This window comes from Aulostomus chinensis, chromosome 22 (genome assembly GCF_037954235.1).
Source record: "Aulostomus chinensis isolate RoL2024-O1b breed Wild chromosome 22, RoL_Achi_v1.0, whole genome shotgun sequence".
NCBI lineage: Eukaryota > Metazoa > Chordata > Actinopteri > Syngnathiformes > Aulostomidae > Aulostomus > Aulostomus chinensis.
Genome location: NC_141341.1, coordinates 7,458,476 through 7,484,803, shown reverse-complemented (window position 1 = coordinate 7,484,803; position 26,328 = coordinate 7,458,476). Strand labels below are relative to the sequence as shown.

Here is a 26,328-nt window from a genome sequence, read left to right as displayed (position 1 = left end):
GTCCTTGGAGAAAGAGGCTGAGTGACAAAGACAGGAGAGAAAATAAAGGCTTAAAGAGTGGTGGAGACGCAGAAAAGAGAGCGAGATAAGCGGATGACGGTGCAGTATTCTCTCTGCCACACAGTTCAGCGCTATACAGCAATGGGACGGGGAACAGATTAATAATATATCCACACAATCTCTCAAGTGGTGTGGCTCGCAAGCACTCCATTTTAACCACAAGTGCACAAGCTGCAGTAAAACACTTTGTCAGCAAGCCCTCGAAATGCTCTGTCTGAAATGCAACCCCCCCTTCCAACACACACACACACACACACACACACACACAAAACTCAGGTTCGTTCCATCAATCATGAGCTATTAGGCAGGAGGAAAAAAAGAGCCAGAACTGATAAAAACCTCGCTGAAGTACATCTTAATTGACGCTTCCATAGCCATCCGTCATAGCCATCCCACTGACGTGATCTACAGCTCCTCAGGAGGAATTAACCAACACAAGAGGCCTTGTTTTGTCCAATGTGATCAAGCAAATAAGTATCCTGGACCATCTGACTGATCACATTACAACACCCGACCCACTTCTCCTCCCTCTCCTCTTGATGCCCCTGGGACATTTATGAGGAGAACATTTTAGTGCTGCAGTTGTATAGTCTTAACAATCTGCCAGCTAAACAGTATTGATTGTACACAGAACATTGTAAATGGCTCTTAAAGAAACATGACAACTTTTTGGGAAACTCAGTAATTTGCCGTCCTCCCTAGAGCCAGACAAGAGGATTGATACTCTTCTCTGTGCGTGCAGGAGAGAGCTGAGACCCACTGAGACCAGCTGGCTGCCGGTTAGCTTCGCATAGTGAATGGTGGCGGATGGGCAGGTTAGCTTCTGCGTACTTTGGGTCATGCAGATCGGTTTTTCAACAAGTAATCATCCTCATGCTCTAATAAAATGTCGGCCATGACTAGAAGTAGCAGTCGCAGCCAGTTACCTTTGGAGTAGGTGTGCTAACACTTCCCATCCTCTATCACTCATTACGCTCAGCTAACTAGCAATGTCTGTGGGTTTCAGATCTCTGCTAAATGCCCAGAAGAGAAAAGGATATTTGTTTTCTTTTCTGGCTCTGGAGAGGACAGCAAATCGGCATATTTCCCCAAAGGTTGGTGTAATAACTACGTACCAGTACATTAACCATCATCAAATGTACCAGACATTGCCCCACTAATGTCATGAGTGGATGGCTTCTGAGCTTTCATTCGATGCATCCTTTTAGAGTGCCGCTGAATTTTTAAAATTATACCTTGAGGGTCATGTTACAGTACTCAGGCATGTAAAACTGACTAAACTACATGGTAAGATGTCAAAATAGGCTGCAGGCTGAGATAATTACAGGCCACAGGTCGTTTTGGTATAACTTGTCCTCACAACCACCACTGGCACACTTAACCTGCCAAAAAACCTGAGCTTGTCCTCCTGTTGTCATTGGCATGCATGCTGCCAACTTGTAAACAATTCATGAGAAGCCTCTCCATATTTCATGGGACCGAAATGGATGTTTCATGTCAGGAGTGAGGAGAGATAGGAAAGGAGAGAGATGACACTGAGCGAGGGACAAGAGCTAAAGTAAAGAGACAAGAGGAGAGAGAAGGAGATGAGAAATATCGGTGAGAATAAAATAGGAGGAGGGGAGAAAAGGGACACTGAGACAGAAGGAGGCAACTGAGGGATCTGCTCAATCTGTGCAGAGTATTCCCTCGTAGCTCATCTGCGATCTCTCCACAATTAACTTCCACCCCACCTTGTTCATTCGCTGGCGTTTTTTTTTTTAAACTCATTGACATCGGTGAGAGAAATGCAAAGGAAGAAACAAGGGCTAAAAAGAGAGGAAGAAAGATGGAGAAGGAGCGAGACCGAGAGTCATACAATCACTCGGCGCAGCTAATGAATGCGGGGCGGCGGCGGGTGGCGGCTCCTCCACAGGGAGCTGCCCTCATAACCGACAGGGCCTGGCTGGGTGTAGTAATTGAAAGTAATGATAATTAATATCATCGGCATAATCACCATTCGTTATTACAGCAAGGATGTTTATGGCTTCCACTGAAAGGAAGAAAGAAGGCACAGTTTGCTCAAAAGAAGGGAATCTCATTAACCTTTTAGCTTCCCTAATCTTGTTTAATATCTATGAGGGAGAAAGTGTTTTCCAGGAGAAGACGAGTTATTATTAATAAAGATTAAAAAAATATATCAATCATTCATATTCTGGTGCTTTTCCTCTCTGCCGAACTGAGAATTGATGTTAAATCTGGATAAATTGTGTTTGATGTCATGGATAATGAGTTGGGATTAACACATGTGATGCATCAGTGGAATATGTATTTTCTCATATAGGCAGCATCAACATGATACAGCAGCGCATTTGAGAGGCAAATTATGGCGCTCTAATATGGGATATAAGCATCGAGCTATGACCAGGAACAAAGTAGGTCCTCAATTTATGGTGGCGTCTGGTCGGGGATGTATCAGCCTTTCTAATGTACGAATCTCCACGGACTGGGAAAAAAAAGAATGTCAAAGTTAGTGCAGAATAAGCGAGTGCATATCATGAATATATTTCCATTTGTTTGAGTCAGATATATTATGTATTACCATGGGAAACATGCAGGAAGATTAGTAACATTATGAATTCAGCTGGGTGTGATGTGGGCAGAATTGGTAGAGTTAGCACATGTAAGCAATCAATTTAACAATTGCATATCTTTCACCAAATTCAACAACTACCACAGTATGAGATACATGTGAATGATGTCCCGTGGAGCTGTGGGGGTGGGGGGCTCGAATCAATCATGCAAAAACCCCTCACCTTTCTATCTTGCACAGCCTCTTTAAAAAAGAAAAAGAAAAAAAAAGAAAAGAAAAGCTATAGTTATTCACTTAGTTCAAGTACAATTATGTGTCTTTCAACTGCAAATCAGACCGGAGCTGCTAATACGACCAGACAATCAAGCAAGGTCGCTTCCAAAAACACACGCCTGACGTTAAGCCAACTCCAGCCTATTAGGGAAGGGACATATGTAGCTAAATTACACCGTGTACCCAGGGGATATGCAAATGCTAAGGACCTCCCACGTGACTTACCTTCTTTTTTTATCATGCAAACCATGTTGGTGTGATAAGAGTCATATGAAAAAGTGCAGTGAAAATTGGCTGAACGTGTGCGCATGAATGCGTCTCTTTTGTGAGGAGGTTATCATGTGCTTTCCTAATAATAAACATTCTAACTTTGGTAATGCCAAAAAAAAAAAATGAATTCAGTGCTTCCAATAATTGCAGCTGGATTATAACTGGCTATTCTGTGAAAAGTGGAGAGTGGCGGTGAAAACGATGGAATATCCAATTTACTGTCAGTGTAGCATGTGATGTACAGGGATACTTAATGTCCTGATTATATCAAGAAGTCACCCAGCTTGTTCAGACTGTCAGCCTGAATCAGAATTCTAGTGTACCAGATTAGGGCTGCGCTGTTTGGAAAGAGAGAGTGAAAAAAAAAAAAAAGTTATTATTTTGATAGGTATTGCAATTGCATTGTGATGGGTGATTTTATAGGGAGTGTGGAGTTTTACATCATCATTCTTATTGTCATTCAAGACTCATGATAATGATCACGGTTGTTATTTTTGCAGGGATCTGAATCAAACACACATGTTTTGTCTCTCTAGCACCAAAGTATTTCATTTAAAATGTTATTTCTTTTTTTAATGTGATAGTTTGTCTTTTCCCACCAGGGGTCTGTAGGCGACAGTAACCACAGATTAACACATACTTGTGTACTTAGACAGTAGTAGTACTGCAACAACAGCAGTAGTACTCCTCTCTGCTGCTGCTGAAGAGAATGCTCTGAGCTTGAATTGAAGAATATCAGTTGACTCTGGAGGGGTTAAAATGTGATTAATTTTGCAGCCCTAATCCAGATTGAATCCTGAACAGCCAAAACCCACATGACATCTGATCCAAACCACATTTTTAAACGCCATTCAAATCAAATTTCTAAAGATTCTCCTCAATCTGGATGCTAAAATAGGATCTCAAAGTGTCTTTTGCGTCACTCGCAACCAGGTTCTCTGAACTCTCTTACATGGGGCCCCTGCAGACGGGCTGGCGATGTGTGCACACAACCAGTTTGACCTCATCACTCGCAAATAACAGTGTGGACAGAAAAAGATCTGATTTGAGCTTTCATAATTAGAATCCATCCTTAAATTGTTGTTGTTTTTTTTTTTACCTGAAACAGATTTTCTACTGCCTTACTGCTGCACTTTGAATTACATCGCTGCATCTAATGGGGCTATTGATGCAAGGGCTTCTTTGAATAATTAGATATTGATGTGAATCAATTTGCCATAATTGCAGGGATAAAGGAGAAACACACAAGTAGCAGCAGTTGTTTTTACTGTTCTCTTTTTCTTTCTCTGTGCTACTTCTCTTTAACAGCCACTGTTTTCACTTCAGCATCTCCATCTCAAGCAGAACCGTCTCTTTGTCTTTCATTCGCTCTCATTTCCCCTGCATGCTCGCTCCCTCTCAGACCACCCAGACTGTGGTCCCTGTGTGCTCCAGCTGTTCCCCTGCTGTGGCTCCAGTTTGTGTTACTTTGTTTCCGCATGGCTAAGGTTGAGGCAGCCCCCACCGTGACCCATCCAACCCACTTTCTTTCTCTCTCACCCCGTTCTTCCCTACGTTCTTTTCCCCTCTCTCCTCATGCCCTCAAAGAATCGTAGAGGGATGGCTTTTGTGTCCGGTGCAGGTGTCCCGGGTGGGTGAAAAGGGGCGCCAAGGCTGTGGCTGCCTACTGTCAGGGAAAGAGGGAGGTTATTCAGCTTGGGATCCCCCACCTGTGGCAGGTCTTGACCCACATGAGTAGGCCAGTCACTCCTGAGCTATGGAACCTTTGTGGCTGCACGCTATTACTCTCCGTGTGGCTAGATACACACAAGAGATCTGGCAAGGCTACAGCGCTGCTGGTTCCTCATGAGTGATTCATGCTTCGCTTCTCAGCCACACGGTACTCCAGTCCAGACTGGTTTGAGGAGAGGAAGGGGAACCAGACTGATGAATGATGTCAAACTGAATGTACAACCTGGACATACAGAGGAATGAATGAGTAAATACAGACAGTAAAAAGATTGGTCATGAATGAGGGCCACATGGTGACATTATGAGATTACAAAAGTGAAATAAAACAGAAGAGTGAATTAAAATTAGATTAAAACAATTCTGTGACCCTGTAATTAAATTTTGTTCAAGAAAAGAAAGATGCTTGTTTGTCTTTACCAACTTCTTAATAAGTCATGATAATCTTTCTGGCTCTTTGGCATCGAGAAGGGAAATAAAACTGTTTTTCTGAGAAAAAAATTACGAATGAATAAAATCTGAAGGTTCCACATTCAGAAAGAAATGGTGAGGGCTGCCAATAAGCAATCTAACTGTGGAGAGTATTTGTATGAATGGTGTATTAACTATTACATCTGCAGTTCACCGGTTTGCTGGAGTTGAGGTTGCCAGGTGAGCTCCTGGATGTCTGCCTCATTAGTGAAACACAACAACAGCCTTGGGGGCAGCAATGAGGGCAAGTCATCCCTCGGCTCTGATCCTCACACAGTTTTGCATTTAGCTTCCAGATGGGTCAACTTAGGTCACAGTGAAAGAGTGTGCTGATTCCTGTTATATGCCCTGAGGACAATTTCACCCTGGAGCCTGAGGGCGTGAATATTCCCGCTGTTGATCCAGCGCTACTACACAATAGCCACTGTAACACAGGAAATGAGATACTCAAAAGCAGAGTAATTCAAAGTCACCCTGACCTCTAGTCTGTCTACCATCATCGGCTCCAGGGTATCGAACCTTTTGAATTCTAATGCTTTTCAAAAATATGATGCTGGTTTCTCTAATCAGGATGAAACATTAATTTTAATACAACGATTTTGCCTTCCTCTGTACACTTTGTGAGCTCGCTATGATGTTACTCGTACAGATATGTGACCGACTAGTCGGTTCTTTTTGATGTCCTCGTTCAAAAGACGGATACATCGGTTTCATTCAAAGTCTGATTCCATCAGTCACCCCTCCAGTGTTAGTTCAACTCCATCAGTCGGGGTTCCTTCATTGGTTGTCCTGATATTCATGCACAGTAGCAGAGATGCAGTAGAGGACACAGTGGCAGTGCAGTTTGGAGTAGAACTGGAAAGCATCAATCGTGTCTGTACGTTAGATAGGCTGACCCAGTAGGTAACGGTCACTGAGAAGATTCGTTCAAAATGATTCGTTCCTTTCCTTTCTCCCAGCACCACCATCTGACCTTCAAACAACTGTTTAAAGCCTAAATGTGAATTTTCTCAAAAGTAGATTTTTCAAATTTCAGTTCAGTTGTGTCACTAACTTTAAAAGAAACTACATTTGTCTCAAGCCATTTATATATCCATACTTGTATTCATGAATCAAACTTATTTTTATATACACTTACTTAAATAGATTAGAGAAAAATAATGAATTTGTATACAAAACTCTTAAAACTGGCCAATTGTGAATTACAAACAATCCATAAGAATGCTTCATAATCCCTAAACTCAAGTGGGGGAAAAACAACAATGTTTTTTCATGACTTGGACCTTAAAATGAAGCCCGGATCAGTGCCAATGTATCGGAGTCATCCTCCTGCACAGCCAATCACAGTCTCTGTTTTATACTGATCTGGTGACAGAATCATTTTCAGCCTCTCTTTACACCTTCTCGTCCTCTCTTTCTTTTATATACTTTCCCTGGTGCTTGTATCACATCAAACGGGCAGCGTGAAAAGAAGTGAACTGTGTAAGCTGTGATTTTACTGTTTCCTTATATCCACCACCCTGCTAGCTGCTCACACCGGTGTCGCTGTCGGCCACACACACACACACACACACACACACACACACACACACACACACACACACACACACACACACACGTTCCTATCCCTCTTTGGGGGCGCAATAAACATCAGTTTATGATCCCTAGACGATAAGTTGAGAAGAATAAAAGATCAAAAGTGCTGTACACTATTCCTTCTGTAAATGTCAGAGAGCAAATGCCTCTCTTTGTCATTTGAGATCTCTGCACCGCTAACATTTATAAGAACGTTTGAACTTCACTGAATGATTATATACTACTTTTGCTCGAGCTTTTGCAATGATTCTGGCAAGCTTGCTTGTATCTACTTAAACACAAGGATAGATTAGTGAGGATTTGAGCCGCTTGATTCAACGCCAGGGTGAAATAATTGTTTTCGGAGATTAAGTAAGTTCAGGGATCTCGGGAGAGGTGTAAACATCAGGTCATTGTCGAACTAAATTCAAAGGGAAGCTGCTCTTAAACAGGGGGTTGTTAAAAAGAACTGCTTTAATTACACACAAAACAAAAGGTGACATGTCTGGCTTTTCCTCTTTTCAGTGCATCTTCCCCCAAAAAAGAAAAAAAAGAAGCAGATTTTCCTTTCTTTTGAAGGAAACTCATTAATGTTGAAAACATTCAATCTTTCACCATTAATTTGGAATTCTTTGGCCCCCTATCCATGCTGCCCTGTAAATCAACCCACACACACACATGCACACACACACCCTGACTCCCCCTCTTCTTGGCTATCGGACATCAATCTAGCCAGCACCGTCTGCTAAGCCTCACTGGGCAATTAACCACATTGAGAGTGAAAGCTCTAATCAATCCCTGGCCTTCTCCATCACACACACATAGAGACACTCGTAAACCCACACGGGCGTGCGCGCACACACACACACACAGAAACACACTCACACACACTTAAATCTGTTGGTGTAAATTTGTTTGCCGTTTACATGAGAGCAGCACAGTCCAAGGACACACACACACACACACACACACACACACACAAACAATAACACACACTCTTGTGCTGTTACTTGCATAAATAATTAATTAAAACGGAGCAGTTTTCTTAATGTTTTCTTCCCCGTGGCTGTGGTGCACTAACTTTACAAGTACAATATTCTCCGCTGGAGTCAGACTGTAAAGTTCGAGTAACATTTGAGTGACGTAAATGTCGAAATAGTGAGCATTTCTCTGTAAAAAAAAAAAAAAAAAAAAAGATTTATGGACTATTGTTTATAATGTTTAGCCTGGTGTGGCTGATCTGCTGCACAGTCTTAAAATGTGACCCTGCAGGCCTTCAGGTTGTACATTGGTGTGGGCTAAATGTGAAGAGTGGTGAGGGCTGGTGGTAAAATTCAGGCCTTCATCCCTCCACAGCTTGTCTCATCGATTCATGTGGGCCTGAATGTCAGCAGCAGCAGGGCAGAAGACCCTGCTAAACCAGGGTAGAGTGATGGGGGCACCAAGGCAGCCTCGTCTCAAACGCCTGCCCGACGCCAAGGCTGTCACAGGAGTATTGATTGTGAAACAAAACCAATGAGTCGGTTAATCGGTTAAGTTTTTCTTAAATTCTCTATTAAACATAAACGTGCAATAATTTGTCTTAAAGTAACACGACGCGATCAGCATTCATGAAGGCAGCATTATCTTTTTTATTGATACACCTCATTTAACTCTGTTATTTCAGATTTCCTGCTGATCCTTCAGTATTTTTTGGCTGTTCTGCGTATATATTACATGACCATAATGGGAGTGGCTACATAAATATCATGTCATCCGCAAGCCTCGCATAGAATTATTGACCCGCCAACTATTGATTGAGTGTCTTTGTTCATGCATTCATGGGTAAGTTCAGAGCTTTGATCATTTGGTGCGTTATGCTAAATCTACATCAAACACAGAGGGGGAATCAATAACTCTTCCTCTAACATGAATGATAATGAAATCAGCATGATTGCACGGATACTGGAGATTGATTAGAGAGATGCTGAAGCTTCTTGTTACATTTCTTAATCACACACACACACACACACACACACACACACACACACAGTGGTTTCCTTGGATGGTGTGAAAGACTAGCAGGTAAACAAAATTGCCTGTATCTGTGAATGTTACTTTGAATGTATGTTAGTGGGTTGTGTGATAGTATTGATCCGTGCTGGATCAACCTCACCTCTGTCCCAGAGTGAGTCCAGACCACAGCTCTGCAGGGCAGCGTTTGAGAGGGTGAACCACCCACAGGTAAAACTTTCATAAGCTAAGAAAAAATCATGCAAAAATTGAGCTCCATATTGATGGGAAAAGAAGACATTTCACACATCAATCCACAAACAACCGTAATATTTGATTAAGATAAAATCTTGACATTTGATCAAAATAAATCATTGAATTTGACATCATTAATAAAGTGTTCAGTTGAACAGGTCTGTCCATTAAATTCCATCCGCTTATCCTGTTAAGGGTCACGGGGGGGTGGAGCCTATCCCAGCTTTGGGCGAGAGGCGGGGTTCACCCTGAACAGGTCACCAGTCCATCACAGGGCCAACACATATAGACAGACAACCATTCACACTCACAGTCACACCTACGGTCAATTTAGAGTATCAATCAGCCTCGTCCCCTCTTGATGTCTTTGGACTGTGGGAGGAAGCTGGAGTACCAGAGAGAACCCACACAGGAACAGGGAGAACATGGAGACTCCACACAGAAAGACCCCGTGCCCGAGCCTGGACCAGTCTTGCTGTGAGGCGACAGTGCTAACCACTGCACCACCGTGCTGCCTTTATTGATTTTTTTATTTTTGCTGTTCACAACATGTTTGGATTGTTATTATAGCAACACCGAATAACGTTGCCTGCATCTCTCAAATAACCAAGTCATTTGTCCTGTTTCCATTTATGTATTTTGATTCAAACACAAAAAACAGAGTCAATCTTTTAGTCATGACAAGCTGATTCTGCTGCTCGCGTCTTCCAGGAAACTTTGTCTCCAGAAAACCTGCAACATGGCCTGGCCTAGCTACCTAAAACAATTACAATACATCCAAAAAATAAAACAAAAAACGTAATTCTTTGACATTTCTCTTCATTTTTCGTTGACAAAAGGCTCCTCTTCTTTTTCTTCTAGTCTATTTCTACGACTCAGAACCACGTGTGCCGTCACCTCTAACGCCACCTACTGACAGGACTGTGCAGTCTAGTTCATCCAGTTGAAACACGTTGATGGAAACACACCTAATGAGCATTTTCTTTGTTGCAACATATCCACGGTTCACTTAAAAAAATCATTTGACAACTAAATGGAAACACGTTTTATGATTAACACTCTCTGCGAAATAAGACCACAGGAGATGAGGCTGTAACCGTGTCTTTGTGAGGGTTTTTTTTGTATACACACACACACACACACACACACACACACACAAGCACGCACGCACACACGCACTTAACTACCTCTGGCGAGGTTCATGGAGAGCAACCGTCCCACACAGTATATTAGAATAATGACACAGCGAGCCCACTTCTACTGAGAGGGATGAGGACGCCCAGTCAGCTAAAAGTCAGAGCAGAGAGGATAACACAATCACACAAAAAGTACCTGATCAAATATGCATGAGTCCACAGTGACACACACTTTTTTTTCCTATGAAATGGAACTGTTAAATCTGAAAATGAGAGCATACTAATTAGAAGGATAACCTGAGTAATACTCGCACATTTGCTGACATGTTAAGGTAAAAAAAACAAAGAGTCTTCCCATCCTTCATCTTTTGTTTGACATCTAGTGAACATCCGGTGACATCGCTGTTCTTCTCAAATGGAGCATTTAAAGTTTGTGACAACATGTAGAATTTGGTATCCCAAATCAGACAGTCGTGTTGTTATGCCAGGTTACCAGTGGGAAAAGCTTTTAATTATTATTCTGTTTTCAGTGGCGGCACATAGGAGGGCGCCATCTGGGGGAGGAGCCAAAATTGCACTTAGGAAAAGAGGTTCAATTGAGCCATCTCTGCAGTACCAAATCCTCATTTAGACATGGGCGGCAAAAATGGAAAGAGCTGGTCGTTCCAAGCAGAATTATGCAAGAAAAAAAACAAAAAACAAAATGCATTTGATTTTCAAGGAACGCGTTGGAGGAGTGGACCACGAGCTGAAGAAGAGGCCCTTGGACCCGGGGGCAGATCTAGACAGCGTCATTCTTTCTTAGGGAAATAAGTGGACCTTCGGTGGTCTGTGTCTCCTCTAGTTACCAGGAGGTGATTGGTCTGGTGAACTAATGTGTAAAGGCTCACTTCTGCCCAACATTACAGATACAGAAGGAGCCTCTCCCACCAACAGGGATGGACACCTGCAACAAAACAGCTCGGACGGGACTGAACGGGACCTGAATGGGAGTTTGAAGAGAGTGAAGGAAAAGTGATCTGTGCAAGACTTAGAAGTGCCCTCTAGTGGATGTATTGGGTAACATCCATGCCACCATAACGGTAGCATAGTTGTATGATAGCATTGACATTAATATAAACTGCCGTGTTTGTTTCCGTAAACAAGGGGAGCAACAACAAGCCTGTAAACTGAGTTAAGTATTTTGGTGCACTCCACCATCTGAAATTGGTTCAAAAACACCTTAACAACATTGCGACGTGTTACTGGGAAGACTGAGTAAAACAGTGTTACCATGGCGAGGAGGCCAATTCTGGTATTTTGCCGTGGAACAGGAAACTGCTGCAACTGGACTCCACAGGGTTAAATGCTTTCAAAACTTCCCAAGTTTGGCAGGATGAGTCATATCGCCACCTGGTGGTTCCAGGTGGTAAACCTGATGTGAACAACAACATTTGATTTAAATCAAACCCGAGGCATAAGCGAACTAAGTGGCCGCTTGGGGCTCCCTGGCTACCAGGGGACCCCCAAACGAGTGGGTTTTTTTGTGTGTGTTTTTGTTGTTCATTTGTTGTTGTTTTTTTAACATTGAATATCTTAAAGAAGTGACAACATAATTTAATGAATGAATGTATAATTCAATACAAGAAAATTCTGATTTCATGGACAGTCTACCTGCCATCACTGGAGTCATGACTCATGCGTATCAACTAGACACCTCGTCGTGTGCGTAGCCAGACACTGCAAGCTCAAGATTCATTTGGAAGAGATGGTAATTTAATGTTAAGCATGACACAAGGAGGTATCCCTCTGGTGCCCAGAAGAAAAGGAAGAAAAGGATAGAGGGTGAGAAAAAGGAACAAGATAGAGGTATGTTTGCATTACAGTATGTTTTGGGCCAAAATCAAATCTGTTTAGGGCCCCCTAAAGGCTCGGGCCGGCACTGTCATCGAAAGTTTTGTTTTTCGGTGATGTGCAGTAACATAAGCGAGGGTTCACTAGCGCCACCTAGCAGACGCAAGACGTGATGTGCGTTAGCTTCATTCAAACAGCGTAAAGTTTCACCTTCCTCTCCCTCGGCCCTTCCTGGCCTCAGTTAGGACAGCAACCCCAAGCCCACCTTGACGGAGGTACCCCCTCTGCGCTTGAGGGTTAATGTTTCAGCACATGGCGAGAGGTCGTGGGGGTGGTGCTGGGTCCAAGGATGGGGGTGGGGGCTTCAATTTACATACAAATTTAGGAAGCCCAACTTCTGTTGTCCCTTTGCTTCCTCTTAAAAATCCTCATTCCACGCAACATAACGTCGCTGTACATTCTAAATAAACTGCATACATCTTTTCTCCATGTGAATATTATGTAAACACCATTAAAAAAAAAAAAAACCTACCAGCACATTGCATCTTTGAGGCCACCCGTGTTTCCACTCAGCCTCAAAACTAATATTATGAGTTAAAACAGACCCCGGGGTGTAGGATAACTATAAACCTTGTATTACAATGACCACAAACACACTTTCGGAGCATTAAAATAATACTGTGTGGTGATATTTGCTGGTGGTTTGTGTTTGGGGCCGTCTCAGGGCGATTTTGAAGTTGCCGCTGCGTGCTGCAGGACGTGATAGGCTGAAGCTGAGGAAGAAAGGAGCTGCTCACAGTCAGCAGAGCAGTGCCGCTGGAGAGCTCTCTCGTCGACCGCAGGCTCCAGCTTAAAAAAAAAAAAGACGCGACACCTTATTTTAATTTTTTATTTATTCATTTCTCATCGCGTCCTCGTCTTAAACAAGATGTAACTTGTTGACATCACCCACCCACCCCCCTACCCCGAGTATATTCATGTTTCTTAGAAGAGCCGGGAGCGAGTGCGCAGAGAGCCGAGCTGTGCTGGCGAATGGAACTTATTGTTGTGCATTTGTTTTGACTATGTTATCCCCAAGTGAGTTTGGCTCCAGTGCTTCTCTGTTCGTCGTCGACCCTTGAATTTTTGGGATTTATATCCGACTAGTTTAAGGGAAACACCGAAGGAGGATTCTGCAAAGCCAGCGAGCTTTTCCTACAGAGCCGGGGATTTAAATCGTCATTCGGTGGTGCTCCGGGAGAGGCGAGAGTCAAAGAAAGAAATTCATGTGGCCATTCTCTCTATAGCCAAACATATATATATTTTTTGGGGGGGATTGCATAATGAGCAAGGAAAGACCTAAGAGGAATATCATTCAAAAGAAATACGTAAGTACAATATACATTTGTCTAATTTGCTCACAAAGCTGTTTTCAAGTTTACCTCGACGAAAATGCTTAAACTTTCATCGGGGACTGTGGGGTCTCACCGCCGGGCAGCTTGCGTGCTATTTGGGTCAGATATGCTTGTAAAGGTGGCTGAGAAGTTGGCCCAACGTGTTAGCAATTACATGTTTAATTTAAAGAGACAGCAATGTTTATTCAATGTCTGTGTTGCAGCGTTTCTTCGACATCTTATTCGGGCTGCTTTTTTTCGGGAGAGGAGGAGGAGGAGGGGGCTACATTTTTCTGACTCCTTCCTCGGGGATGAATGGTGTCCGGAGGGTCATGACAAAGCTATAAAAATGTTTAAAAATGAAAAGACTTGCTCGTATGTTTTGAGAAAAATGGGCTTTTGTTTCGCTCTTCCCTATTCAGAGCCGTGAAGACGAGCCTGTCGGCCATGGCTCAGCTCTTTTTCGGCTCCCATTTCTCTCGTCCCACGCTGAGCATTTTATCTCCACTCTTACCTTGAATATGTTAAATTACCCCACACCCCCCACTCCCCCCTACACACACACACACACACATCACCGGCTTATGCTCCTGGTTTAGCCCGGAGTGTATGTTCTACATTGCCGGCTGTGTTTTCTCCGTAGGGGCTGGCAATACCGAAACGTGTGTGTCGTTGTGGCTCTTTAATTTTTCTCCATAAAGAGTGAGAGAGTGCAGGAGGAAAAGGGGGTCATGCAATTCAGCATTTTCGTGCCATTTCCACCGCTGGAAACGGCGTGTGTGCGTGTGCGCGGTGGGGGAAACTCTCCGGGTTGTTGTTGTTACGTGTCTGCATTTTCCTTATTAACCTTCATGTGTTGTGTGTCGGGTGTGGGAAATATCGCAGGTATCCGTGTGACCTCTGCGAGTGAGCAGACGTTGCAGCTGAGGAGGGATAACTCCATTTTTTTTTTTTTGGTAATAATGCGAGACTATGAGCTCACAAGCTTTTGGGTCTCGTGTTTTTTTTTTTTCTTCTTCTTGTTTCTAAATTCCGAATCCAGATGAAACAGTGGTGTCACGCTATCGTCCAGTGAGTCCGTGTTGTGGAGAGACTGTGTTCAGTCGCATTGCAGAGGTTCATGTATGAAGCGATACCAAGAAGCAACCATTTTCTTCCTGCAAGGGTGAATTTATAAGGGAAGGGGGCTGTAAAAATGAACAGCGGGGCAAATATGCTGGGTTTAAAATTGTGTTTTAGGTGTCTTTGGGCTTCCTTTTGTCTTTCCGTGCGAACGAAACAAAAGACTTTGAAGCGAGCGAACGAAGTGCGTATCGCTCGACTAAGTTACGGTGTATCGGTTTTCACGCCGGCCGGGGGGCCCTTCCTCTGTCTGGCCATTAAAGTTTGTTGCACTTAATGTGTCGTGTGGGGGTGTTGTTGCGGTGAAACCCGCTTCGTGGATACAATGTTGCGTTTAATTGCACGAGGCATTATCGTGTCTGCTAATGCTGCTGGGCTGAAGTCAGCAAGAAGACCCCCCCCCCTTCCCCTCCCCGCAACACACCCGCACACACATACACCTCAACAACATGTGGAGTCCTCCACAGTAGAAATGGCCTTTTCTTCTTGTTCTCTGGAGGACAGAAATAGTTCTTCATGATTTACATTTAACCTCTATTGTAGTTTTTTTTTCTTTTATCAAGAATCTGCTTCAGTTTGCCAAGTGTCATTGTGTGTCTGTGGGTTTTTTTGCAATTGAAATAGAGAATTATGGTTGATACATGTAACTTTTTCCATTATTGACCCTGCTTTGTTATTAATAATAATTTTTAAAAGTTGCCCAAGAGAGATAAAAGAGGAATGGAATGTAAAGTTAACTCATAACTGTGACTTAACGGAAACACCCATAGCATTTGTTGACTGTTTTTGGGCAGTTTTTATGGTATACACGGTTATCTGGTTGAAGTGAAAGCCCCTGTCTTTGTACTTTCTCTCATGTGTAACATTGTTTACTCACAACTTAATATTACCAGCAGTTTCCTGCAATATGTTGGCTCACGATTCACCGAAAAGTTAGATAAATATGAGTCATCGAGAGGAACATTTTTATCTTGTTTTCTGGTTGGTTGCAGCTCAGTTTCTGTGAATAATATCAATAGTGTTCTTTTGTCATCCTCGCTAACGGAGTTTTGACCCATCACATTGTTTGCTTCTGACCAAGTCATCTTAGTTACGTGACTGTAATAGTTTTGAATGGTTTTATATGACCCACAGTTCATCATTTTGGATCTTATCAACTTGTTTCACTTCTTTTGAATAGAGGAAGCAGGATGTGCCACAGACCAACTGAAGTCGTCCTCAGCTAATTTTGCCACACTACAATGGCCAGTAGTCACCCCATCTAAAATTGGGTTGTGTTTTTTTTCATCCAATCTATTCATATCTCTGTTGTATAATTAGAGCCAGAGTATCGGGTCTGTGGGTATGGTGTGACTGCGTGTTTGTCGTGTGTGTCCGCGTGTGTGTGTGTCACATCTGCCTTGTGTTCTCGGCAGCTGCAGTTGATGCTTTATGTCTGGCGTGGTCCAAATTCAGATTAGAAAAGTGGGTTTCTACAACAACCTGGAGGGATCCAAGTCCCCGAGCCCCCCTCCAGGCTTTGAGACAGGACTCTTGGCCCTGCTGATCCCACTCCACCCTCCTCCACCCCTCCCCTTCCCTCCCTTAATTAGCGTAAGACAATTATACATGCTTGGCTTAACCATTTCCCCTGAAACATGAGTGTGAGTTGTTACCCCCCACCCTCTGCCCCCCCCAACAAACACCTACAATCTCAGTATGGTATTAAAATTCATCAGTCATAAAATGATTGATAAAAGAGGAACGAGTCCTTAAGAAAAGCAAACGAAGCAAAGTAATTACGGTTTTCTGTGAGGTTTGATAGGCGGCGATGTGAGGAGAGCAAGAGAGAAAAGCCACATTGTCACAGACGTCAGGTTTATTTTCTAATGACAATGCAGGAGCAAGTGAACACTTTCCCTCTGTGCTCCCTTTTTAAAATGATTAAAAATGTATGTTTGAGGGTTAATTTTAAAAAAAAGTGTTTGTTCCTTTCAAGCCAGTGGTTGAGGGGTAGTCACTGTGTAATGACTGCAGCAGCGAGCGCTAATGTGCGGCAGTGTTGTTCTATCTAACGAAACATGACACACTGTGTGTGTGTGCGTGTGTGTGTGTGTGTGAGAGAGAGAGAGAGAGAGAGAGAGAGATTGAGATTGAGTGTGTGTAAGTAAGAATAGCAGGAGAGCATGGCCGAGTGCAGCTCGGTGCAGTTAGGGCCGTTTTGTGCCGAGTTGGCTCTTCCTGTAGGCCCCAGCTGGGGCTAGGCCTCTGACTCAAAGCTTGTGTGAGCGTGCGTGTTTGTGTGCACGCATGGTGTGTGTGGGACAAGCACAGCTGCTGCAGGGGCCTTTACAAATGTAAAGAGGCTGTCAGTGTTTGTTTCATCAGGCGCACAACTGATGAGGGCCAAGTTGAAAATCCATTGCACTGCGAGTGTGTGCGCTGAGCGTGTACAAAAAGAGGAAACAAAAATAGAGAGCGGGGGCAGAATGGGGAGTGCAAAGGCACAGACTCTCCCCCTCCTCTGCTCCTTTTCCTCTTTATCTCCCTCTCTCACTGTCTCTCCCTCACTCTCTCGTTCTTATGCTGTCCAAATGAAATGTGGGCCTCATGTAGGACCATGAAGAGAGGGTCACAGGGTTGTTTTTCACCGTGCCTGAGCCTCAGTGTGCTTCATTTAACCTTATGTTTCAATGCAAATTCTTCTTTCATAATCCCCCTTCTCCTCACGTGTGCAACATGGCAGGGTTCACTTTGCAAGCTCCCCTGTCACTATGGCTACTGGGGTAAACCAAAGTGAACTGTGGCAACAGCAATGTTTTATTGCCTGTTTATTTGACTTGGTTCACTATGTTTATGTTCCACGTGGCAGCTGTGACAGGCTTATAGATAATATTTACCTTTTTTAAAAAATTAATTCAGTCACTTCTGCTTGAGCATGCGTGTGTATATATATATATATATATTGCAGAGTTCAAAATGATGAGTGATAAACATCTGAAAGCAGCATGATGTGGTGGGAATAGCCTTGAATAACAGGCAACGGGGGACAATACTTTATAATTTAATTTAGAACGAACATCCACCCTGCTGTATTTCTGTTCATTCACCAGTGGGGGAAAATCAAAGCAGAGCTCCTTTGATTACGTTGCCAAATGTATCAGTGGCATAAAATTAACTGCCAAGAATGTAGAGACCTTATGAAGGTTGCCAGAAATTTACACACAATGAAAAACGATTGAAACAAATCAGGAGTCTGTGTGTGTGTGTGTGTGTGTGTGTGTGGTGCTCACAGGGAGCTGAGAAAACTACAGACAATACACTTGAATATAAGCAGGATAGTGAGTCCTGCAGCCTTATGTCTTTGTGTCCTAGCGACAATTAAATCTCTACTGCAAAGAAATTTGTCAGGTAAATGAGACTTTCCGAGCCTGTTCACATGTCCCCCACCCTTCCACAGTGAGGAAGCCGTCCTTCCCACGCTGCAGGCCCAACCTCACATCCCTCTGGCCTTGTCTCTCCTCTTGCTGGGCCTGACGGGTCCACGAGAGCTGCCAGAGAAATTTTGTGGGAGTGAAGTTGGCAAGCCCAGCCTCTTTTAATTCAGCCTTATTTATTTATGTATTAGCTGAACGGAGGAGAAAGGAGCATTTCTCCTCATTTTTTCCTATATATGAAGACTGCTTTGCCAGGGACAGCTTTATGTATCATTACAAGCACAAATTTGAACCTGCGATGGATGTTTGGCGGCCAAATGCATCAGCTTTTTTTCTCTGACGTAAATAAAGGCGCCCCCTGTTCTTCTTCGCTTGCTTTTGTTTTCGGTACCATTATGTCATGTCCATGGCACATACTCCTGTTATGCAATGTGACCTTTTCTCTTATCAGCATTGAGTGTAATCTCTGGCTCTTTGCTGGCATTGGTGTGCACACACCAATGTGAAGGCAAAGGTCTGTAGGTGCACACCTGCAGTCAGTAGGTGAGATAAACTAGTTTTAAGGCCAATCTTGTAAAGACGCAGTGACGTAAAAGAAGGTGTGACTATCCTTGTTCTGCAGCAGTGAGTGTGCTTCTCACATGAGCAGTGAAGTTGAGTTTTACACTATATGCTCCGATAGTGGGACACAGTGCAGTGGTAGTAGGCCCGTAAAGGTGTGTGTGTGTGTGTGTGTGTGTGACGTACACCACGTGCGTTCCCACTCTGCACGTCTTCATTCTGCCGTGTGATTTATATCCTCCTGTTCCTGTGGGTTTGGATGGAAATGGGGGGAGTGGGACAGCTGGTCAGGCCCTGAGAGGCTCTGCATGTGTGTGTGTGTGTGTGTGGACACATGCTCCACCTTGTGTGTGTGTGTGTGTGTGTGTGTGTGTGTGTGTGGACACATGCTCCACCTTGTGTGTGTGTGTGTGTGTGTGTGTGTGTGTGTGTGTGTGTGTGTGTGTATGTGTGTGAATGAGAGCCACAGCTTATCCCTTCAGGATCCCTATGAAGCTGAATCAACACTTCAACACCAGTTTTGTCTTTGGTTTGGCCTTGTGGGATTTACGTGGGTCCGTGAAGGACAGTCGGTTGTAGTAAAGGAAAAACAATTGACCATTACATTGTTTTTATTTGCCATTTTTCAGCAAGCATTGTCAAATATAGATTTTAAAAAAAATCACCAAGTAATCTTCTTGGAGTGTGTGTGTGTGTGTGTGTGTGTGTGTGTGTGTTTTTCAAATTTAAGCTTAGCCCTCAGCTTCCCTTTAAGCTCCGTAAAGCTAAAATAGGAGGTATTAAGTTGTTTTTCATCCGTTTTTTGAATCACCAAGCGATTGTAGCTTAGCCCGGCATTAGCTTTTAATGACCATTATGTACATCTCTCACACAACCTCTTGACTGATCTCCGCTCACCCCTCTCCCCCACTCCTCATCACAGCCACATCAGTTTAATAAACACTCCTTACATTTTCATCCGGTGGTCAATCCCATCTGATCCTCTATTGTGACACTGTCATCTTTACACATCCAGTGAATTAAGCCTCGAGGGATGAAGCAACAGAGCAGAGGCTCAGTCGGTATCGATCCTCCGGTGCTACCCCTCGCTCTGCCGGGAATACCACTGTTTCACCATCCAAACGTACACCAGTAAGACTCTAGCTGGTGGGATTCCTGTTCAGATTTATCGCTTTATTCTTGTCATGTGTTAGACTCTCACAAGTTTTTCTATGAATCATTCTTTTTATGATGGAACCGTCTGTTCCCTCCTGCCAACAAGCCATTGGCCACTCTATTCAGGTCCTCTTTGGCACAGCGCTGCCTTGGCCGCTGAATTGCTCTCTCATTTAATCTCTCATGAGGGCATTTTCCAGTGATAACTTTTTTTCATATTTGACTATCATTATCTCTCTCTTCTTCTTTTTTTACAGCAATCATTTGGGGCTCTCCAACATGCATGGCTAGTTGTGGAACGGTGACCCCCCCCCCCCCCCCCCTTGCGTTTAAGAGCTCTCGAACGCAACCCTTTTCACCAAGCATTTGGCCCCTTGTGAGGGAGGCCTTAATTCAGGATGGCAGCCCCCCACCCCACCTCCCCCACACCCATTCCCCAAACAGGATAGTAATGAGCTAGTGGAGCAAAGTGGCTCGCTGACCACTGTTGCTGCCTAATCTCTACTTTTCAGGCCTCGCTGAATGATCAGAAGAAGGGGATGTGGTGAAGGATGTGTGTTGTTTGAATTCAGGGCAGCATCTTGCAATTTTGTTTTTTGTTTTTTTTTAGAAGAAGAAAAAAATTGACAAAAGAAAAGGTATTTACTACATCTCACTTGTATCAGTTACACCTTCTAGTGTTTAGGGCACTGGACAATGGCGTGTTTTAATGCTGAAACATGGTTGAGGAGGGGGAGGGTCGATGTTGCTGCTGAGCTGTCGGATGTGCCGGTTCCCGTGTCTGCTCACATGTGAGAAAACAGGAAGAATGAGGAGGAGGTGGCTGGTCGGGGCTGTAAGAAGCAGAATAAACGGTTTGATTCGCAGGTCAATATATCCACATTCTGTTTGCGTCTACGCCACACCCCCGTACTCCAACTGCCATGAGAAATGCATTACTTCCCCCCCCCCCCACCTTGTCTTGTAATAGAATAGTGAGTGGATTTTTTTTCCTGTTCTCCTCTCTCTCGCTCTCTCTATCTCACCTCCTCCCGCTCAGCTCATTCGCTCTATTACTCAGCGCAGCTACAAAGAGAGGAGAGAGGCGTAGGGAGCTTTCAGTGGGATAATGCTAGAGAGAGGGCTGAAATAGGGGTGTTTTTTTTTCTTTTTGCAAAATTGCCTCTCAGTTGCAGAGGAGGAGACTGTGCATGATCGGCAGCATCCATCCCCCCACCCTCACTTTTGATTTTATCTTAAATCTGTGTTGGGATGTGGTAATCATAAAAAGCACATCGCTGAGCTTTCGCAGTTCTCTTCACTCGATCTTTCATTCACTTGATTTCTCGCATGCTTCCATCCATTTTGTTTTATTTTGGTCTGCCGAAGGAAACTTTGGATTCCTTCACTTTGATCATGCATAGCTGTGTGAATTAACCCCTTCTACATAAACACACACTTTAATATACAAACATGTATGCGCACGTATTCACACGTTTTTGTTTTTGATTTTAATCTTGTTCCTGCAGTAATTTGCTCTGTAGGAAGTGTATCAAGGCAGATTTTTGCTTTGACCGACCATTATTTTATCCTAAAATCAGTCTTTCCTGATTTAATCTTATGTGAAGTACTTAGAGAGTATCCTTGGGGTTATCTTACTTTCTATACATGATAAAAAGCATTAAGCAGTATGAATTGACAAGCACACCACAGGGTTATTGATTTTTTTTTCTCTTATTTTGCTTATTGATTTTTTTCTTTTAGCAATAGGTGCTTTTTAAGCTTTTCCTCAGAGAAAAGCAGAGTTGAGTCAAAGGTATTGTTCCCCCCCGTTTTTAACCTCCCCTCAATAGACAAGAGCCTTTTACAATTCTCTTGGCTGCATGATTTCCTCCAGGCCTCACAGCAGGGAGCGAAAGTGCACGGTACACCGAGGGAAGGGCGCCAGAGTCTGGGCTGAATCTCCTGCCGGCCTCCTCTGGCCGTGGATCAAACATCACCAGGCCCCAGGGGAGACGGCCAACCCCGAAACTCACAACCTGTGATTGTGAGGGCGAAGAAATCCAAGAAGACAGAAATAATCAAATTAGACGTCATTCCAAGTGGAATATCCTCAGTGATGGCAGTAAAGATGAGTCCGCTCTACCGGCCTTTGTTGTTACAACTCCAGAGAAATGCCGCTCCTGAAAGGATGACACAAGCTTTTGCTATTTTCAGATCTAATTGTTGTTGAATGTGGAAAGGAAATTAGGTAACCCCTGGTTAAATCCAAACCGGGCTGTTGCTCACTCACTTTCACCCAGTTTGAAATGAGTAACGCAGTTGTACGCACTTTTGGATAAAATAAACAAAAACTGTGTTAACATAATTTGTGACCTAACTAAGAGGAAGTTACTATGGTGACTAGGAAGTATATTCCCCCGACGGCCTTGTTCTCTTCTTCGTACATGTCGTGTGTTTGTGTGAGCAAGAAAGAGGTGGGTGTGATTGTGTGTGTGGGGGGACTATACCTCCCACCCCTAGGTTTCTATAGAAACTGACATGCTTATAAGGTGCCAGAGCCAGATATTTCTTCTTTTTGTGTGTGTGTGTGTGTGTGTTTGTGTTAGAGCTGGGTCTTAGGGGTGTTGAATGAAGAGTAAAGTTCAATTGTTTCGGAGGAGTTTTGTTGGTGTGGGGAAGTTACAAGATGAATCTCGCAATGAAATGAGTCACAGTGCAAAACTGATGAAAATTAGGAATTTATTTTAGAGAATTATTGAAGAAGTAATTTTCATTTCCTGTCATGTCTTAAAAAAAGAAAACCGAGAAGAAAAAGGCAGAATCACACAATTTTTGTACCAGAAATTACAGAATTTTTCCCGTGATTGACGGCCCTTTTCATTTTCTACAAACAACCCCACCATCTATTCACTGAAATCAACATTCATCATACCACTCAGTCATTCCTGACAGTTGTTGTTACAGTTTGCTCTTAATTCCTGTCTGCTGTATTGAGGTAGGTAGAGATGTGATCCATTAATTACCCGTCACATTCATGCACGGAATGAAACACCTTCATCAAGCAAATGCACCGACAAATAAACCAGTGTGTGTAATTCCATTTAATTAAGCAGACATAATGTATACGACTATAATGATCGATTCCAGTAATGTGTTCCTTCCCGATGCTTGTTTTACAACCGATGCTGTGACTTTCTACTTTACGTAGCATGAAGTTCTGTGTCCCGTTCATGTTAGTTGGCACAAACACAACCTGAAACACGGTGAACAAAAAATCAGCTGATCTTATATCATTAAAAAAAAAAAATGCAGCCTGTGGTTGCTGCAGATGTCCTAAGAAATAAGGCCAGGAAAAAAAAATTGCCCATGGCGTGTTTGTGGATTATCTCAAATGGAATATATGATGTACGTTTCAGTGCTTTGAGCAGTGATCCTGCACAGTCACCTATACCCCCTCATCCTCAGCTTCATTCATAGCCACTGCACAGCAAATCTTATTTACGTGTTCCTGTCTTCTCCTCTTCTTTTACCCCCCTTTCTTTAGCATCTCACTATCTCTCTGCATCCCCTGTCAGCCTCCTTTCTCTGGGCCCCTGAGGCCTCTGAGACGTTGCCCTCATGTACAATAGAGCGAGTGGAGCAGGCGGTGGGGGCGAGGTATGAGGGATTTGTCCCAAGCTGAGAGGTGAAAATCATTTCTTAATTGCCTCTTGTCTTTATTGTGCCAGACTGGCGGTTGTGTCAGGGAATGGCCTCCCAAGTCCCAAGCTTACACTACAAGTCCCTAAGCAGAGGGACTCCCCTGTCTTAAGCCCTGGCTTTGTTTCCTAACGTTCTCTGGCTGCAGTGTAATCTGCAGTCATACAGCAATACACACAAACACAAGGCTTTAAGAAAGGCTTAAGATGTTGAAGAGAAGAGAATAGAAAAATACGCTCTCAGTGTAGGTGACTTGTAAATGAGAAGTTGTACTCAACTGTGTGGTTGTGGATGTTGGTTTGGTGATTTGTGCCTTCACAACTCTTTGTTGACTTTTTTTATTTTTTTTAATTTCACAAATTTTGTATACCTGAAAGTGATATCAACTTGGATTCAACTGCTTTAACAAGAAAGTGAAAGCATTCATGTATTTTCTCTCCAACTGCCAAAAATGTAGAAAATTTTGTGTTCCATCGAAGGGAGCTTGCAAGGTACTCTAACATACATGGCCTCCAGGCATTTCATTAAAATATGATCAAATATTTTGGTGAGAGTGACAATATTATTGAAAGTAGGTATTCTGTATCCCTGATCCACAACCGGACCGATATGTCTTCCAGGAAGTGTCATGTTTTTCTTTCAAGAGTTTCATGCGGGCTCACGGAATTTTTCTACAATGTGTCCTAAGAATTTTGCCATTAGCTTTATCCTGGAAAGGACCCAGAACACTCCTCATCATCCAGGACCTTCAGTCTCATCCAGATTGCATCCAGAAATTAATCACTTATTTCCATAGTTTCTTGGAATATCATATATCTTCATGAATCTAATCAAAATCCACAAGTTCTTTAAGGTATCTTGCTAATAGATACTTGCATTGTCACATGAAATTTGCTCTCAAGCACCTTTTTGTGTGATAATTGACCCACATCTACAGCGCCATATTTGAAGATTAAGATGTCTTCCGTTGGGGGTTTTTGCTTGTGTGTGTGTGCAGTACAATCAGGCTTACAAGTACTTTGATCTGTTGATCTTTGAATGTGGTTGTATGATGCCGGGTGAAAACTTTATTACTTGTATGTTTTAAAAGCCACATTTAATTGCTCATCTGATAGTTCTTTGGTCGAGTTGAGCATGCGTCTTTCATACTAGAGCTAGAGAGGGATGTAGATTTGCTAAATTTGAGTTTAACATGACCTACTGACACATTATATGGTATGTCACAGGTTCTTCATGGTGGAACGGGAAAGTTTTGTTTAAAAATGAGTGGAGTTAAAGTCCTCACCACAGTTGAGACCCGGCAGAGTCTGATCTTCCATATCAAATGGAAGGATACGCTCTGATCATGTGCTGACCATGAAGGCCCATGGAACCTCTGTCACTGCTTGAAAGAGATATTTGTGACGTTGTGGTCAGGCCCTGCTCTTGCCTTTCCTGTCAACTGTCAGTGGAGGGCTGCGGTGGCTTCCATTAACCACCACGCTAACTGGTAATCTTATCTCCCTGACAATCTGCATTAGGCTCAGCCTGCTGCTGGTTAACCATTTCCATGCTGCAGTATGAAGAGTAGTTCTCTCGCCTGTAGTGCTGCAGTTTGGTGACAAAGTGTTGTCGTTTAGTATTTAAACTTTGGCTTGTTGAAATTGCTTAAAGCAATTTTGATTGACAGCTCAGACGCTGCACACATCAGTCTGTCATAACTGCTTGGACAAGAAGAAGCTTATCTTTCCATTGCCTCATCTGTCAACTCATGAAGAGGATGTATAAATTTGAAGCCAGGCTATTTACTTGATTCTACTTGTTCTCTAGCACAGTCGGAGACAAGCAGCCAAGTGTGTTTGCAGCCCCTGATGATCTCAATAAAATCTGTCTTCCGCTCTCCCTCCCTCTGTCTGACTTTCTCCCACTCCCCTTTAATTTTACTCGCTTGCAATATCCAACCTACACCCTGATTGTTGTTTTCTGAGAGCTGGCGCGATGTTGTTGTAACATAATCATTTAGTTTCCCTCCCGTGGTTCTGGCAAGCTGCACACTGAAATCCATCCACTGCTCATTTTTATGGGGAATGAATTTGTTGTAGCTGCTGAGACTGCTGTTGGTTCGCCTTTACGCTGTATCTACCACACTAGATGGATATCTGTTCAGCAAAACATGTGTTATACCCACATTTAATACACAGCAGAGGTCATGCTTGTGAATTTGATTAGCACATCTGAAATATGATGGCTGTGATTCCAAGTGTCTTGGTTTATATTGAATTTTCATTGTCGCCATCGGCATCTCATCTCTGTAGTAGGATAATTGTTTGCTACCATATCTTTTAGACCATTGCTGTTTTATGTCTGGCGAGTGGAAGGAGGTTGGCATTTTTAAATCTGGTCCGACTGGTTGACCCTGAAAGTACATCTGTAGGATTTGGTTTCTAGATGCAGCTGAGGAGGAAGACGCCAAGAAGAAGCTGCCACTGTAATTAGCATCCCTGTTCGCATTTTCCCTCAACTCTGCACACTCAGAATTATAGCATAATGCTAACATACAAAATAAACCCAATAATTGTATTATGCTTGTGTCCTGTTATTGTACCTGTCTAGCAGAGTAAAAGTCATTGATTACCCTCTTGACATGTGTCACAGGCAGGGGCGCCATATGGAAGGGAGGGGTTGATTGATTCTGGGGGCCCAGAGCTGCACATGGCTCCTGCAACATGTTAGGGATTAGATATTTATTGTTTCAGGCCTGGAGTGAGCCGATGACAAGAGGCCCAGAATTCCTTTCTGCACCTGCGGTTGCAAGTGTTTAGAACAGTTTTTCCTCTGACCTCTGCTGCTGTACGGTGTAATAGATTTCAGTCAAG

At 43.3% G+C, this 26,328-nt stretch overlaps 1 protein-coding gene across 2 annotated transcripts in view; it reads left to right on the top strand.

Annotated features, from left to right (window-relative positions):
- The first annotated feature begins 12,950 nt into the window (after positions 1-12,950).
- jarid2b (jumonji and AT-rich interaction domain containing 2b) overlaps positions 12,951-26,328 on the top strand; it is a 109,322-nt gene continuing 95,944 nt past the window's right edge. For both annotated transcript variants that reach the window (XM_086193133.1, XM_086193132.1), the window contains exon 1: positions 12,951-13,532. In XM_086193133.1, the coding sequence (XP_086049259.1) occupies positions 13,488-13,532 (45 nt within the window). In that variant the 5' untranslated portion in view covers positions 12,951-13,487. The remainder of the gene's footprint in view (positions 13,533-26,328) is intronic.